Raw genomic sequence first — 14,659 nt, 5'->3', positions numbered from 1 at the left:
CTAAGGTTTGGGTTAGGAATGCAGATCGCACTGGAAATTCAAATTTTTAAATCATTCCTAACCCAAACTGGATAATTAATAATTCGTCATTTAAAAAAGTAGCAAGGTGTTTTTCTCAAATCTCACATTTTTTGCATTAGTGGCGGGAATTTATAAAAAAAAATCCAAGATTTTTAGAGGACTGCGTCACATTTCCTCGAGGTTCACCCTTTACAGATAACGAAACCCTCTTGTACTGCAAGATTACTATTTATAGCCTTTCACCCCAGCTGGTGTTGGCCTTCGTTTTTCCATGATCTGATCCCTGTTCGCTATTGAATAACCCAATGATTTATAAATTGAAAGCTTTATTGTGCAATGCATAGGCATCTACGTTAAAAAACCTGAAGCAACAAGCATTTGGAAATAAAAATATATCTCTGTGTACAAAAATAAATTGTAATATAATCTAAAAAACTAAAAATCATTTGCAGTCGTATTGAAGAACGTCAATCTGTTGGCCAGAATAGATCTCCAACTCAATATTGAAGGTTGATTGTTTTGCGTAGGTTAAGTTACATCTACCCATTTATTGACTACAATGATATTAAGAGTTGTGCATAACACTCATATTTAAAAAATTTACAGTCAATCTGGAAACAAAATCATCTGTAATAATGGAACAACATGTAGCGTAGATATGTCTGCCATTGCGGCTTCTACCACACCAGGTGAAGTTATCGACAGAAGATTTGCCTGCCGAAAAACAAAAATGGCTACAGCGAATATAGAGAGAAGCCTCAAATCTCCAAATCCAATAATACGATCCCATAAGAGGTGAAGCTGATAGGTTGCTAAATAGCCAGAGTAAGCTCGTACCAACCATTTGAAAGCAATTTTCAATGGTTGAATTCCAATATCTTGCAGATGATGAAAAAGCTTCGGGTGAACCGCTTGCAACGTTGTCTCAAATAGAAGGCACAGCGATACTATTCCTTGCGGGTGAGATGAAATAGTGTGTAGGTGATAAAAATATCTCATGTACAATTCTCGGAACATATAATACAATCTTGTCGGTTCTGCATAGAGGTAGCACAAAGGAGTGACATACATCGAAAAACCATGAAAAGGTATCACTCCATTTGGAGGATATATTACAGCATATTCATCTTGTCCCCATTTACCTTTTATAAACGACTTTGGTGGAGTTGCGCTGCTGTTAGTAAAATGCCTCAAAACAAAAGTATCCCGAGAGAAAACGAGCAAAACTTGGTAAAGATAGTCTTCGAATACAAAATAATAATCATCATTTGTTGCTGTTAGTTTGACATCTTTGTAAATAAGACTATCGACAAGAAGATCATGTTGCAATACATATCCTTTCAATTGCTCATAGTGTAAAATACTCAAATGGTCAACTGTGACTCCGAGTGCGAGTTGCCATATATCAGCTCTTGATCCATTAGGACTCCCTTGGCGTAAGAAATATTGCGCAACAGAGCTTTGCTTGTCATCCAAAACCTTTTTTGCAACTTTCTGTCTATCAGCAGAAAAAAGTTGTGTTAAAACCTCGGTGCAATCATCAACACCATTCTGACTTATTTTGGGGTTCAATTCGCTGTACTTTTTCCCTAATTTAGCAATGCTTGAAACTTCAAGAGGAATTTGTATTAATCCACTTAGTGTATTCATACTTTTACTCTGCTCAGGGGTACTTGAATCCTTTGCGAGTGACGTAGCGTTAAAATTAGAGTTTTGCAATGAAGCAATGACTTCTAAAAAATCTTTTGGAGCATAAACTGGCCGAAAATGACTAAGATCGGGTTCGTCCGTTCCCATTTCATTCCATTTTTGCAACAAATCTCTCTGTTCGTCATTAGGTCGTTTTCGAGCTAACGGAATACTCAATTCAGTACACATGCTGTTCATACTTTTAAGAATCCTCCGTTCCCAATTCGCTTGTGCTTTTCTCAAATATTCCAAAGGTTCTTTTCTGGACTCCAAATCTTGAGAAGTTAACTTTAATTTGGAATTGCTACATTCTTCTCCTTGAATACGATTTAATTCCCTGTAAACAGCATTCCGAAGTACCTTCTCCCAACCAGAGCTTTTCAATCCTTGCGCAATATCATTTCGTAATGTTGCTTTCGTTACACCTTGCTGTTCAGCTTCTTTCTTCGCAGCGTATTTTAGTTGTGTTTGTAATGTTGTAGATTTTAGCCTCGTCACAATTTGTGAAATAACATTGGATAATTCAGCATTGTCAAGATCGGAATTTTTCATTGCATTGGTAATATATCATACAACAAAATCTGTGAAATTAAAAATAGAGAAATATAATTAATATTTCTTAGTGTTCATTGAATAGGATGAGATGATTCTGAATTAATAACTGAATCAATTGAAAAAGTAATCACAAGTGGGGGTTTTGAATGCCTTGAATTTATATAAAAAGATGATCGAAAAACACGAAACAGTTTTCTTTATTCTAGCACTAAGTATACTAAAATTAAATATTTAATAACACAAATTATGAATTTTAGGATTTTATATTTTTAAGAAAAAAATGTTCAAGAGTATCATTATCAGGTTTACATGGAGATCCACACAACATATCCCTTCCCACAACAGATTTTGGAAAGGCTATAACATCACGAATACTCTTTGCATTGCACAATTCCGCAACTAAGCGGTCCAAACCGATTGCAATTCCACCATGAGGTGGAGCACCAGATTTTAATGCTTCAAGTAAATGTTCTAATTTTGAAGAATCAATTTTAAGAAAATCATCGAGAATCCTTTTTTGAAGAGAAGAATCATGAATCCGGATTGATCCTCCTGCAATTTCACTCCCGTTTAAAACAAGATCATAAGCAAGACTGCGGATTTTTGTTGGCTCTGATTCAAGCAATGAAACATCATCAGGATGTGGAGCTGTAAACGGGTGATGAACAGGTTTCAATCCTTCATCAGAATTTACATCAAATAATGGAAAATCAGATATCCAAACAAAATTATATTGTTCAGGTGGACGAAGTTCAATGCCAGCTACTTCCAATGCATCAGCAACAAACAATCTAATTTTTCCTAGTTTTTCTTTTACTTTTGCGAAGCCGTCCCAACCAATCCATACAATATCACCCTCATTCAGTTTTAAGTTTGACAAAAGTTTTTTTGTAGTCAAGGTTTGAAGCTGTAGATTGATGCCAAATAAATGATCAAAATCGTCATTTTTGTTGACCAATAGTACTGAATCTTGTGACGGACTGTCTGAAAAATATTTTGTTTTCATCTTATAAACGTTTTCAATTCCAGTTTTATCTAAAACGTTACTATGATTTTGGGGGATAACCAATGCATTGACAGTGTCAGACTTATCAATAATTTCAGTTTCTTGATTCAAAATTGTCGTAATATCTGAAAGAGTCATTTTGAATCTTGTATCAGGTTTATCAGTGCCATATTTATCAATAGCATCGGCAAGAGAAAGTTTTGGAAATTTTTTGTTTCCTAGATCATAAGGCCAGCAACTTTTAATCAAATTTTCAGTGAGATTTACAACATCTTCAGATGATACGAATGACATTTCAATATCCAATTGTGAAAACTCAGGTTGCCGATCTGGTCTAGTCGTTTCATCACGATAACATCTAGCAACTTGAAAATATCTGTCTATACCTCCTACCATTAATAATTGCTTGAATTGTTGTGGGCTTTGTGGTAGGGTGTAATATAAATCAGGGCCCACTGACGATGGAACCAGAAACTCTCTTGCTCCCCCTGGAGTGGGTCGAAATAAAGTTGGTGTTTCAACTTCAATGAAGCCATATTGATGTATTAAAAACTCTCTCATCGATGAGATAAGTTTTGATCTGATTCGTAATCTTTTTTGCATTTGTTCGGTGCGGATATCCAGATATCTGAACTTCATTCGAACATCTTCATTTTTATGATTGAAATCGTGAATAGAAAAACCAAGCGCAGTGCATGGATTCAAAATTTCAATTTCGTTGGCATGAAGTTCGATATCGCCAGTTGACATATTTGGATTGATATCCTTTTCAGGACGAGGATTCACCACGCCTCTTGCTTTAATTACAGATTCCAAGGCAAAATTTTTCGTGTTGCCAGATTTTAATAAAATCTGAACTTGCCCATGCCAGTCTCGCAACACAACAAATTTTTTCATTCGTTTGAATTCAACCCAACCGCATAGAGTGACTTCATCACCAATATGATTTTTCTGTAACTCGCCACAGGTGTGAGTTCGCCAACAATATTCATTCCATTTTACTGTGCTACTGTAAAGTCTCCAGTAACAGTTACCACTAACCCTGACATGGTTTAGTGACAAGAGAGGCAAAAATCTAGTCAAGATTACCATTTCTACGTAAATAGAAATAAGTTGAGGTATGATATTCACTCATGAACAAATTGCGGTACATGGTCAGATGATGGGATTTACAAATTAAGGAAAAATATTTTTCAAGAAAGGATTAAAAGATTCCTTCCCCACAACATTATTACCGGTACCGGTACCGTAGTGCTGCAACTATCAATAATTTAGTAATATGATAGGTAGAAAATGGAAGCAGCGATGAGAGAGAGAGAATTTATTAATTTAATCTTTTGTGTATATATGTTTATCTTGCTTTTGCAAATGAATCGAAATAAAATCTCATCTTACGGTATTTCCGTCAAACCAGAAAACTTGATAATGAAAATACAAAAGAGGGGTCTCATGTAGTTTCTTACCTAACATACTTCTAGTGGGGGTAGCATGAAATTTTTTTCACGTAGCAATCCTAACCCCCACCTGTGACTACACCATCCAAAAATTACGTCATTACGACGTCACAGTGACGTAATACCGGTAGAGCCCTTCAAACTATACAAACTGCCATCCAAGACGCGCAAACGAGCACCCGAAATCGAACAGTTAGTTTACTCGTCGCAACCGATAACGTCAGTCAGTTTTTCAAGTGCAGTTTCAAGTATTCTGTGGCATCTGCAGCTGCCGCAAAACCATGGCAGTATTTCCATACCATGACCGCTACGGCCCAACTCATGGCAACTGACTTTTTAGCTGCCACAAACCAATGTCGAGCTGCCGTTACCGCGGCAGCAAATTGGAAACCAATGGCAGGTAAAATTTTGCTGCCGTAACCGCGGCAGGTGGGCCGTAGAGACAGGGCTGTCTATTATGGTGACAAATATTGGGTAAGTTGGAACGTTTTTCTTATGGATACAGTTTTGATTGATTTGGGGTTAGGGTTTAAGTAGATATAATTCTACATAATCAATTAAAATCTCGTACATTAATTTGTGAATATACCGTTAATACTGAATAGCGCTATAAAACCATGGCAAGAGCTGCCGCGGTTCGTTCGTGGCAGGAGCTGCCATGAAGTGGTAAGGACTGCGCCTCCAGTTTTTTATCGTCGGCGCCAATGCCGTTTCGATCGATCGTGCGTATATTTGGCAAGCTCTACCGGTATGCCGTGATTGTGATGTCGTAGTGATTTAATTTTTGGATGGGGGTTAGGGTTGACATATCAAAAAATTGTTATGCTACGCCCTCTAGAAGTACAGAAGTACGTTAGGTACGAAACTACACGAGACCCCAAAAGAGAACTAGCACAGGTACATGCAGAGAACATCTCTACAGCTAAGCCTATCTTTTAACATTTCACTTCTCTCCCTGCAGTCCTACTACAGTTACAGTACTATATTTAATTCGATCCGATTTTTACAAACCGCTGCCACAATGGGTAGTTATAAAATGGCTATGTCCCATATGTCCGCTATGTCCCTACTAAAATGGCTATGTCCGCTATGTCCCTACTAAAATGGCTATGTCCCATCTAAAATTGCGACTCCGATATTTTCCTACTAAAATGACTATGTCCGCTATGTCCCCACTAAAATGGCTATGTCCGCTATGTTCCTACTAAAATGGCTATGTCCCATCTAAAATTACGACTCCGATATTTTCCTACTAAAATGACTATGTCCGCTATGTCCCTACTAAAATGACTATGTCCGCTATGTCCGTACTAAATTGACTATGTCCGCTATGTCCCTACTAAAATGGCTATGTCCACTATGTCCCTACTAAAATGGCTATGTCCCATCTAAAATTGCGACTCAGATAATTTCCTACTAAAATGACTATGTCCGCTATGTCCCTACTAAAATGGGTATGTCCGCTATGTCCCTACTAAAATGGCTATGTCCCATCTAAAATTGCGACTCCGATATTTTCCTACTAAAATGGCTATGTCCGCTATGTTCCTACTAAAATGGCTATGTCCCTACTAAAATGGCTATTTCCGCTATGTCCCTACTAAAACGGCTATGTCATCTACTGCATTTTTAATATAGCCATGCATATCTGAGAAAAAAAGCTAGTATATGTCTTGATGCAATTAAAATAAGTTTATTGCTTAGGCATATTAACGAATTGTGTCAAGGGCCGACTCTATCAAGGTCTACATATTTAATAGTCATTAATGAAAATTATATATTTCGAGTCTTTCTCTTCCTTTTTTCTCCCTTTTTCAATCCAGCTGTTTGTGATGGAGTTATTGTTTGCAATTTACCATCAGTTGATGAACAAAGACGAGGAGGACATTTATCAGGGGAAGACAACTGAACACGTTGTAAAAAATCTTTAAAATATTTATTTTGTTCGACTTCAGCATCCAAGTGTATACGGACAACGAAAATTGGGCATATGGTCCGTACAACGTGTATGGTCCTTGCTTCAACAGTGCCTTTCTCACATCGGTATACGACGACTTGATTATATCACCAAGCATGTGAATTAAATCAGAAAGTTTATGTTGTCTCCAATTGGCAACGCATTTCAATACATGGTTTAAGGACTCGTTGTTGTTATTTGTCCATAGGTATCCATTTGTATGTGACTTTTTTTGCCAAATATTATTTTTAAATAACGGAAGAAATCTTGTTTTAGGTATCCAACAATACCTTTGCACCTGGTTTTACAGTACGATACGACTTCTTCAGTCTTTGAATCAAACTCTTTTTCATTTTGGCAATGAAACAAACCGAAAACTTCACTAACAATTGATCTCCGGAGGTTTTCACTGGTACCGACCTTATCCTTAGGATAATTTATTAAATTTTCCCTCATGTGTCTGCTGCAAAGGACATGAGTTGAATCCGGAGAAGAAGATGTGAAAGCACCGTGTAGGATCGATTTGTCATCAGTACCAACGGTCAAGTTATCCAACTTTCTACCAAGTTTGGATTTTATGTTGGTAAAAAATTCTGTAAATGTGGATTTGTGGTGTAAAAATATAGGACCGAAAAACAATGGGTGTTCACCGGATTTACATGACAGCAAGGAAAGATTTTTGAAAACTGTAACTGTGACGTAGACTCGTCCTAAATTGAAAGTTTTATCAATCCCAAGAATAGTTTTACCTGAGCAACAAAACCGCTTCAGATCCAAGCATTGCTCTTCAAAGAATAAAGTTACATTAACAGATTCCATTTTACTGTGGGTTACTTTTTGTACAAATTCGTTTGTTTGCGCCATGTTAATGACCTCTAATATCTCGTCAGCGTAATTTTTATGATATATTTTTATTCCTGCTCCCTGCTTTTTCTTTTTTTGATTGAACCTTAGATTTCTGGGGTTTTCCTCCGCATGTTGTTGAAGATTAACATAAAGTTTTTTTGCAGTAACGCCTTCACATTTAGATATAATATTTTCCATAACGTCTGCTGATGTTCTTATGTACGCCTGTTGGTTTATCTTTGCATTTCCATGAGGTGTATGACCAGGAATTATGCCCTTGCCACTACTGCCACATTCATACCAATGTGGCCATCGATCCAAGTGATTCGTCGTTCATAGCCAGTTGGTTGCCGAGCATAATAACGTCCAATTCTCCCTATTTCACTCGCTTTGGGTTGTGGCTCAATAACTGGATATGACAGTTTTTTTCCGTGGCGCGATCTTATGCAAAATCTCCCCCCTTTCTCATAAATATATTTAACTTCGTCATTTTGAAGTAAATACAGAGCGGAGGTATAATTGGTTTGTTTCCAGCTTCCGCAATCGTCTTCGAAAATTTGCTTCACTTTTTTCTCTTTTCTGCGTATGTTTTCGTTGTGATCAACTATGAAATAACAGTTGTTTTTCTCCCCCGTTGGTATTCTAGGACTAACTTTCACGGTTTTGTTTTTGAATATTTTCAACAATTCTGAAATACCCAAGAAAATACCAAACGGAAGCTCATGCCAGCCCTCGTCTACAGTGTTTTGGTCAGTCTGCGCATAAATCATACTGGATATTAGGCTTGCACGTAATTGACAAAAATCAATTCCGTAATTACGGCAAAATCAATTACGTAATGACCCCGTAATTGCGATATTTTTCCACGCATTTAAACCTATCGTAACAACCAATTGAATCCACTTTTTTTTCCGAATGGGACATTGAAGTTGGGTTTTCCTATTCTTGGCAGTACTACACGCCGGCGGCAGATGTTAAAGACAACTATCAAGGAGTGAATTCAAATTAATTTTATTCTGATTTTTATCTTTTGTGTTAGCTTTGGTTTTTCTTTATCACCTTCGCAAATTAACCGTCCCATTTTTATGCGATCAATTTTATTTTATCATTACCGACACTGGTATACGGATATTTATGGAAACGATAGTTTTTTAAAACCACCTGAGTACTGAATAAAAATTACGGGTTTCTAATTTATTAACAAACAACGATTTCCTCGCGACGAAGACTTGTTTTTGCAGCGTTTTCTGCATTATCCGACATTACTGCCTTGTTAGCATTTTTATAATAATAATTATTGATGTCGACTTATTGACGATATTCCTATTACCATGCTTCATTTTACATTCAATCATTTCGCGGACTGAATGTTTATAACATTATTTGCGATAAATTTAGATCAAATATTATTTATTTGCGTATAATTTAAATACCGAACTTATATGACATGCCTTCTCCGAAAATACAAAGTTATATCGCAAAACAATGCATTTTGTGACATTTATTTTACACTCACAACATTTATTTGCTAACTCAAGTCGGCGATCCTATCGGCCAAGATTGACAAAAGTTTGGTCGAGTGCCGGTGGTATTCAAGTCGACGATAAATCAAAATAAGTTGCCGCATTTGGTAAGACAGTTAATCAAATATGGCCGAAATATTGAGAGGAATTGTGAAAAACATCATGAGCAGGGCCAAGTCCGGACTGATATATAACGATAAAACCGTTAACAGAACATCAACATTTTGTAATAGAAAATGGATCTCGCACAGAATAAACACACAGGCTCATATTTATTTATATACGATAGCAGTTAAATTTTCAACGGTCCGCGAGGAATCCGTCGTTTTGGTTCATTACGCAATCTCTCTTTTGTCGTCATATTGCTATTTGATAAGCGCGACATTAATTATCACGGCGAGGTATTGGCGCGAGTGATCAATCGCTCTTTTCGCTTATTTGGTTCCAATTCGTCGCGAAAGCTCTTCGTTAAATTTCACAAGATAGTCGTGTTGAAAGGTTATGGATATTTTCCTGTTTATACCCCAAGTCTGAAATGAAACAGCCAAAAATAATATGATATTCCATGTTCATATATCAAGTGTTGATATTAACAATAAAGAATGGTTAAGCATTGCTAATCCACACTTGGTGGGGAATTCCCACTATTCAAACGCGTGACTATAAAATAGAAACGGAACATATATACCATAAGTAACGGAAAACTGGAACAAGTAAATAATAAATAAAAGTAAAATGGATACAAATGTTTGATAGACCATGTTTGATAGATTGATCTCCTGCGTTCATTAGTCATTTCACCCGAAGAAGTTGAAACCGGGCGTGTTAGCGTCCATCTGTCTTAACACAATTCTTCCCCCTATCTACGGTTATATGTACATTGGCCATGGCCATGCTAGATAAGATGCGAGAGTTGAAACCAGGTGTGTTGGCGTCAATCGGTCTCAACGCAATTCTATCCCTTATCTACGGTTAAGTTGCGGGAGAAGTTAAAACCAAGTGTGTTGGCGTCAAACGGCCCTACTCAGTTCTTGCCCACTCAGTTCTTGCCCCATTAACTACGTTAATAATTTACATTGGCCACGCCAGATAAGTTGATAATAGGTTAGTGAATGGCAACGCGTCATGCCTTCCTTCACCTACGTAACAAGAGAGAGAAAAACGGCTGCGAATACCGGAACTCTAACTTCTTCTACTTGTTGAGCTTTCATTTTCGCAATCGACGAAATTGACTGCTTTGAAGAAAGCTCGTTTCAATGCAATAATTACGACTTTACGTAATTCGTAACTTCCCTTCCGTAACTCCAAATAATTACGTAATTCCGTAAATTACGTGCAAGCCTACTGGATATCATATTTTCAGATTCTTCAGTGTGGCAATTTGAAATCTCCAGACCTGGTCCCTCCAGATCAATGCAAGTATTCAAGGACAATTTTTGACTTTGTCGAAGGTGTCTCTTTAATAAAGGAACAAAGTGATTGGGTACGAAATCAATAAAATTTGCAGGAACATTTGTTGTAGTCCACATTATGTAAAAATATGGACCCCGTCTCGAAGAAACCTTCGTACCCTGGATACTTATTGAATAAGCGGGAGATCGCATGTCTGTTGGGCCGGTAGAAGGCTGAAAGAAGTTGTATGAAACTTTCAATGCGGCGCTAAGAGGCTAGAGCCAATAAGTAATCCATCCCACAATGGCTGCCAATTGTCGCTGCACAATGTAGTACGTTTTTCAGATCCAGAGTAACGATCCTAAAGTCTTTAAGGACTGGATGTAAATTTGTACTCTCGATGTCGTAACACTGGGGATAAGACAGAATTTCAATAATAGTTAAGAAGCGAAGATGAAGGAAATGATCCTGTGTACCAAACAAAGCAAAAGAAACTGCCCGATACAGGCAATTTCCATCACCTATCGTATATATCGGTTCATATTCATCTAAAACCGATGGCGACAATTGTTGTAACAGAGTATTGGACGGTTCATCTAATTCACCCTGAAAATTCCTCGATTCTGGAAACTCAGGAAGCTTTACTTTATGTGCGTCCATCAGCATTTGCTCCTGCTCAGCTATTTCTTTCAGGCATTTATATACATTTTTGGTATCAAAACTCACACGATCAATTTTGTTCATAACTCTTCTCATCGACACCTCGAAATCATAGCCAGGGTCAAGAAAAACACAAGATTTACAATAGTAAGATAGATGTTTTTCTCCCCATTGTTGCCGTAATTCGGTTTCTATCCGGGCACAATCGAAATGGCACCAGCGTTCACAACCAGAACATTCAATGCAACCAGTTGAACAATCCAAACCGCAAAACAAGCATTTGTATGATGACTGATACATACGCCACCGCAATGCCAGCAAAATTCCAGCCAAATGTTTTAAGCATTGTACCGGGTGTCATACCAGGGTGTGCCTTGAATCATGAAATGAGGAACAGAAGATATATTTACAATATTACACTATTTATCCTGGATTCATGGTAAATATGAATTTACCACTGAATAGAGGACTAACATGAGAACCTAACGCGACAAAAATTTTGGTGCTTCCCTGCGATTTTTTGAACTCTTTTGGGTTCGAATATTGGGAATTGTAAAAAAATTCAAAATTTTGGTAAGATAACCAATTTTTTTGAACTTTTCCGGTCTCGGGGGCAAAAAAAAGAATTTACCAATGAATAGAGGACTAACATGAGAACTCAATGCAACAACGAAATTTTGGTGCTTTCCTGCGATTTTTCGAACTTTTTTGTGTCCGAATATTGGAAATTGTAAAAAAATTGAAAATTTTGATAAGATAACCAATTTTTTTGAACTTTTCCGGTCTTGGGGGCAAAAATATGAATTGACGAATGAATAGAAGACTGACACGAGAACTCAACGCAACAAAGAAATTTTGGTGCTTTCCTGCGATTTTTCAAACTTTTTTGGGTTTGAATATTGGGAATTGTAAAAAAAATTGAAAATTTTGGTAAGATAACCAATTTTTTTGAACTTTTCCGGTTTCGGGGGCAAAAAAAAGAATTTACCAATGAATAGAGGACTAACATGAGAACTCAATACAGCAAAGAAATTTTGGTGCTTTCCTGCGATTTTTCGAACTTTTTTGGGTTCGAATATTGGGAATTGTAAAAAAATTCAAAATTTTGGTAAGATAACCGATTTTTTTGAACTTTTCCGGTCTCGGGGGCAAAAAAAAGAATTTACCAATGAATAGAGGACTAACATGAGAACTCAATGCAACAAAGAAATTTTGGTGCTTTCCTGCGATTTTTCGAACTTTTTTGGGTTCGAATATTGGAAATTGTAAAAAAATTGAAAATTTTGGTAAGATAACCGATTTTTTTGAACTTTTCCGGTCTCGGGGGCAAAAAAAAGAATTTACCAATGAATAGAGGACTAACATGAGAACTCAATGCAACGACGAAATTTTGGTGCTTTCCTGCGATTTTTCGAACTTTTTTGTGTCCGAATATTGGAAATTGTAAAAAAATTGAAAATTTTGGTAAGATAACCAATTTTTTTGAACTTTTCCGGTCTCGGGGGCAAAAAAAAGAATTTACCAATGAATAGAAGACTAACATGAGAACTCAATGCAACGACGAAATTTTGGTGCTTTCCTGCGATTTTTCGAACTTTTTTGTGTCCGAATATTGGGAATTGTAAAAAAATTGAAAATTTTGGTAAGATAACCAATTTTTTTGAACTTTTCCGGTCTCGGGGGCAAAAAAAAGAATTTACCAATGAATAGAGGACTAACATGAGAACTCAATGCAACAAAGAAATTTTGGTGCTTTCCTGCGATTTTTCGAACTTTTTTGAGTTCGAATATTGGGAATTGTAAAAAAATGTAAAATTTTGGTAAGATAACAGATTTTTTTGAACTTCTCCGGTCTTGGGGGCAAAAATATCAAATCACCAATGAATAGAGGACTGACACGAGAACTCAACGCAACAAAGAAATTTTGGTGCTTTCCTGCGATTTTTCAAACTTTTTCGGGTTTGAATATTGGAAATTGTAAAAAAATTGAAAATTTTGGTAAGATAACCGATTTTTTTGAACTTTTCCGGTCTCGGGGGCAAAAAAAAGAATTTACCAATGAATAGAGGACTAACATGAGAACTCAATGCAACAAAGAAATTTTGGTGCTTTCCTGCGATTTTTCGAACTTTTTTGGGTTCGAATATTGGGAATTGTAAAAAAATTCAAAATTTTGGTAAGATAACCGATTTGTTTGAATTCTTCCGGTCTCGGGGCAAAAAAAAGAATTTACCAATGAATAGAGGACTAACATGAGAACTCAATGCAACAAAGAAATTTTGGTGCTTTCCTGCGATTTTTCGAACTTTTTTGAGTTCGAATATTGGGAATTGTAAAAAAATGTAAAATTTTGGTAAGATAACAGATTTTTTTGAACTTTTCCGGTCTTGGGGGCAAAAATATCAAATTACCAATGAATAGAGGACTGACACGAGAACTCAACGCAACAAAGAAATTTTGGTGCTTTCCTGCGATTTTTCGAACTTTTTTGGGTTTGAATATTGGGAATTGTAAAAAATATTGAAAATTTTGGTAAGATAACCAATTTTTTTGAACTTTTCCGGTTTCGGGGGCAAAAAAAAGAATTTACCAATGAATAGAGGACTAACATGAGAACTCAATACAGCAAAGAAATTTTGGTGCTTTCCTGCGATTTTTCGAACTTTTTTGGGTTCGAATATTGGGAATTGTAAAAAAATTCAAAATTTTGGTAAGATAACCGATTTTTTTGAACTTTTCCGGTCTCGGGGGCAAAAAAAAGAATTTACCAATGAATAGAGGACTAACATGAGAACTCAATGCAACAAAGAAATTTTGGTGCTTTCCTGCGATTTTTCGAACTTTTTTGGGTTCGAATATTGGAAATTGTAAAAAAATTCAAAATTTTGGTAAGATAACCGATTTTTTTGAACTTTTCCGGTCTCGGGGGCAAAAAAAAGAATTTACCAATGAATAGAGGACTAACATGAGAACTCAATGCAACGACGAAATTTTGGTGCTTTCCTGCGATTTTTCGAACTTTTTTGTGTCCGAATATTGGAAATTGTAAAAAAATTGAAAATTTTGGTAAGATAACCAATTTTTTTGAACTTTTCCGGTCTCGGGGGCAAAAAAAAGAATTTACCAATGAATAGAAGACTAACATGAGAACTCAATGCAACGACGAAATTTTGGTGCTTTCCTGCGATTTTTCGAACTTTTTTGTGTCCGAATATTGGGAATTGTAAAAAAATTGAAAATTTTGGTAAGATAACCAATTTTTTTGAACTTTTCCGGTCTCGGGGGCAAAAAAAAGAATTTACCAATGAATAGAGGACTAACATGAGAACTCAATGCAACAAAGAAATTTTGGTGCTTTCCTGCGATTTTTCGAACTTTTTTGAGTTCGAATATTGGGAATTGTAAAAAAATGTAAAATTTTGGTAAGATAACAGATTTTTTTGAACTTCTCCGGTCTTGGGGGCAAAAATATCAAATCACCAATGAATAGAGGACTGACACGAGAACTCAACGCAACAAAGAAATTTTGGTGCTTTCCTGCGATTTTTCAAACTTT

General features: G+C 36.4%; 2 protein-coding genes across 2 annotated transcripts; both read right to left on the bottom strand.

The window, feature by feature from the left end:
* Nucleotides 1–335: 335 nt before the first annotated feature.
* Nucleotides 336–4,861, bottom strand: LOC120332330 (TBC1 domain family member 19-like). The gene is made up of 2 exons (XM_078119238.1): nt 4,735–4,861; nt 336–2,291 (listed from the first exon to the last, which is right to left on the bottom strand). Exon 2 carries the CDS (start codon nt 2,260–2,262, stop codon nt 628–630), a length of 1,635 nt encoding a protein of 544 aa, XP_077975364.1. The 5' UTR covers nt 2,263–2,291; nt 4,735–4,861; the 3' UTR covers nt 336–627.
* On the bottom strand, nt 2,290–4,486 carry LOC120332329 (aspartate--tRNA ligase, mitochondrial-like). Its single transcript, XM_039399550.2, has one exon. The coding sequence runs from the start codon at nt 4,361–4,363 to the stop codon at nt 2,519–2,521; it is 1,845 nt and encodes a 614-aa protein (XP_039255484.2). The 5' UTR covers nt 4,364–4,486; the 3' UTR covers nt 2,290–2,518.
* Nucleotides 4,862–14,659: the final 9,798 nt, after the last annotated feature.

The sequence above is a fragment of the Styela clava genome, chromosome 13 (genome assembly GCF_964204865.1).
Source record: "Styela clava chromosome 13, kaStyClav1.hap1.2, whole genome shotgun sequence".
NCBI lineage: Eukaryota > Metazoa > Chordata > Ascidiacea > Stolidobranchia > Styelidae > Styela > Styela clava.
The sequence above is the reverse complement of the archived record's forward strand: the minus strand, read 5'-3'. Positions and strand labels throughout refer to the sequence as shown.

Bases quoted from the DNA above. Each gene is read 5' to 3' on its own strand.
- LOC120332330 (XM_078119238.1), bottom strand. From the start codon at position 2,262: ATGAAAAATTCCGATCTTGACAATGCTGAATTATCCAATGTTATTTCA.
- LOC120332329 (XM_039399550.2), bottom strand. From the start codon at position 4,363: ATGGTAATCTTGACTAGATTTTTGCCTCTCTTGTCACTAAACCATGTC.